This window comes from Histoplasma capsulatum, genomic scaffold (genome assembly GCF_000149585.1).
Source record: "Histoplasma capsulatum NAm1 scaffold_8 genomic scaffold, whole genome shotgun sequence".
In the NCBI taxonomy this organism is placed as follows: domain Eukaryota; kingdom Fungi; phylum Ascomycota; class Eurotiomycetes; order Onygenales; family Ajellomycetaceae; genus Histoplasma; species Histoplasma mississippiense.
Window position 1 is genome coordinate 320,958 of NW_001813975.1, and position 1,282 is coordinate 322,239.

Sequence of the window (1,282 nt, forward strand, 5' to 3'; positions counted from 1 at the left end):
CAAAAAAACAATGGAACTGGTAATTAATTTCTCTTTCTCGCCAGACAAGGCCCTTCTCTTCTCCCCCATCAACACAATAAAACAATGAGTAGGTCTTATCGCACCTACCGCACAATTAACAAAAACAAAAATATAAAATTGGTTAGCTTACCTGGCGTCAGCGGAGGAGAAGTCGATCGGGCCCAGTCAAGATTAGCCAGTATCTCAGTTTGCACGTCACTCTGGCACCCCTCCTTCACTCCTTCAATTGTCTCCAATTGGAAAAAGCTCCCGTTCACCGGCGTGTGCAGCATCCCACAGCTCGATGGCGGGCTGCTTGCAGTGCTTCCTGAGGACGACAATGGCGGCGTCGACGGGAAGCCGTAGAGATCGGATGAGCCGCCGTTGCTAAAACTGTTGTTGTTGTTGTTGTTGTTGTTGTTGTTGTTGTTGTTGTTGCTGCTGCTGCTGCCACTTCCACCGCCGCACGACGTGTCCAGGGGAATGAGCGAAGGCGGATCCTGGTGCAGCATCATGGTAGGCTTGATGTGTTGTGGTTGCGGTGATACTGTCGGGGGAGTCATATGCATCGTCCCGTTCAGAAGGCCCATGGAGTGGTTCTGGGCCGGGAGGTGGTTGTGGGCGTATGCTGCCTGTTTATCTTCCATGGTTTGTTGTTGTTGGTGCATTGGCTGCTGTGGTTGGTGGTGGAGAGGCTGGGTTGGGTAGATTGGTATGTGCCCATTGGAATGCTGTTGCTGTTGCTGCTGTTGTTGAAGCTGATGCTGATGCTGCATCTCAGAGGGATGCGGTGAAAAGTGGCCATGTTGCCCATTGAGAGTATCCGGGTCGGGATTATAATAATAAAAGGACGAAGGAGATGGACCGGAAACTGGAGCTGGATGCATGGTGTAGCTAGGTTCCATGGCGTTTGATGTTCTCTGGAGTCTGCAATGGTATATCTGATCAGTCTCTCTCAACAATTGGTACAAATAGCTTTTTACTGCAGTGTCGCTATCGCTCTTGATATTGACCCCGTGTAGTATACATTTTTTTCTTTGCTCAACCTTTCCCCCAGTCCCCCGCCAACCACGCAAGAAAACATGAGCATACAACTTACCGATCAGTTAAACAAAGTCAGAGATTGTCTCTTTTCGCGATGGAACGAATATATTAAAAAGAGTACAATGGGAGCGTAATTCGATCCCGCAGGATGTTCTAGATAAGTATGTTGAGCCTGCTTTCGACCGTGGGTGAGCAGAGATCGAAGATTAGTCCGTAATAGACATGCGCGAAACGAAGT

General features: G+C 49.0%; 1 protein-coding gene across 1 annotated transcript; it reads right to left on the reverse strand.

Annotated features, from left to right (window-relative positions):
* Positions 1-68: 68 nt before the first annotated feature.
* Positions 69-887, reverse strand: HCAG_07095 (predicted protein; the record flags this gene model as incomplete). The annotated part of the gene is made up of 2 exons (XM_001537623.1): positions 69-94; positions 152-887. The coding sequence occupies 2 exons, from the start codon at positions 885-887 to the stop codon at positions 69-71; spliced, it is 762 nt and encodes a 253-aa protein (XP_001537673.1).
* Between the last annotated feature and the right edge of the window lie 395 nt (positions 888-1,282).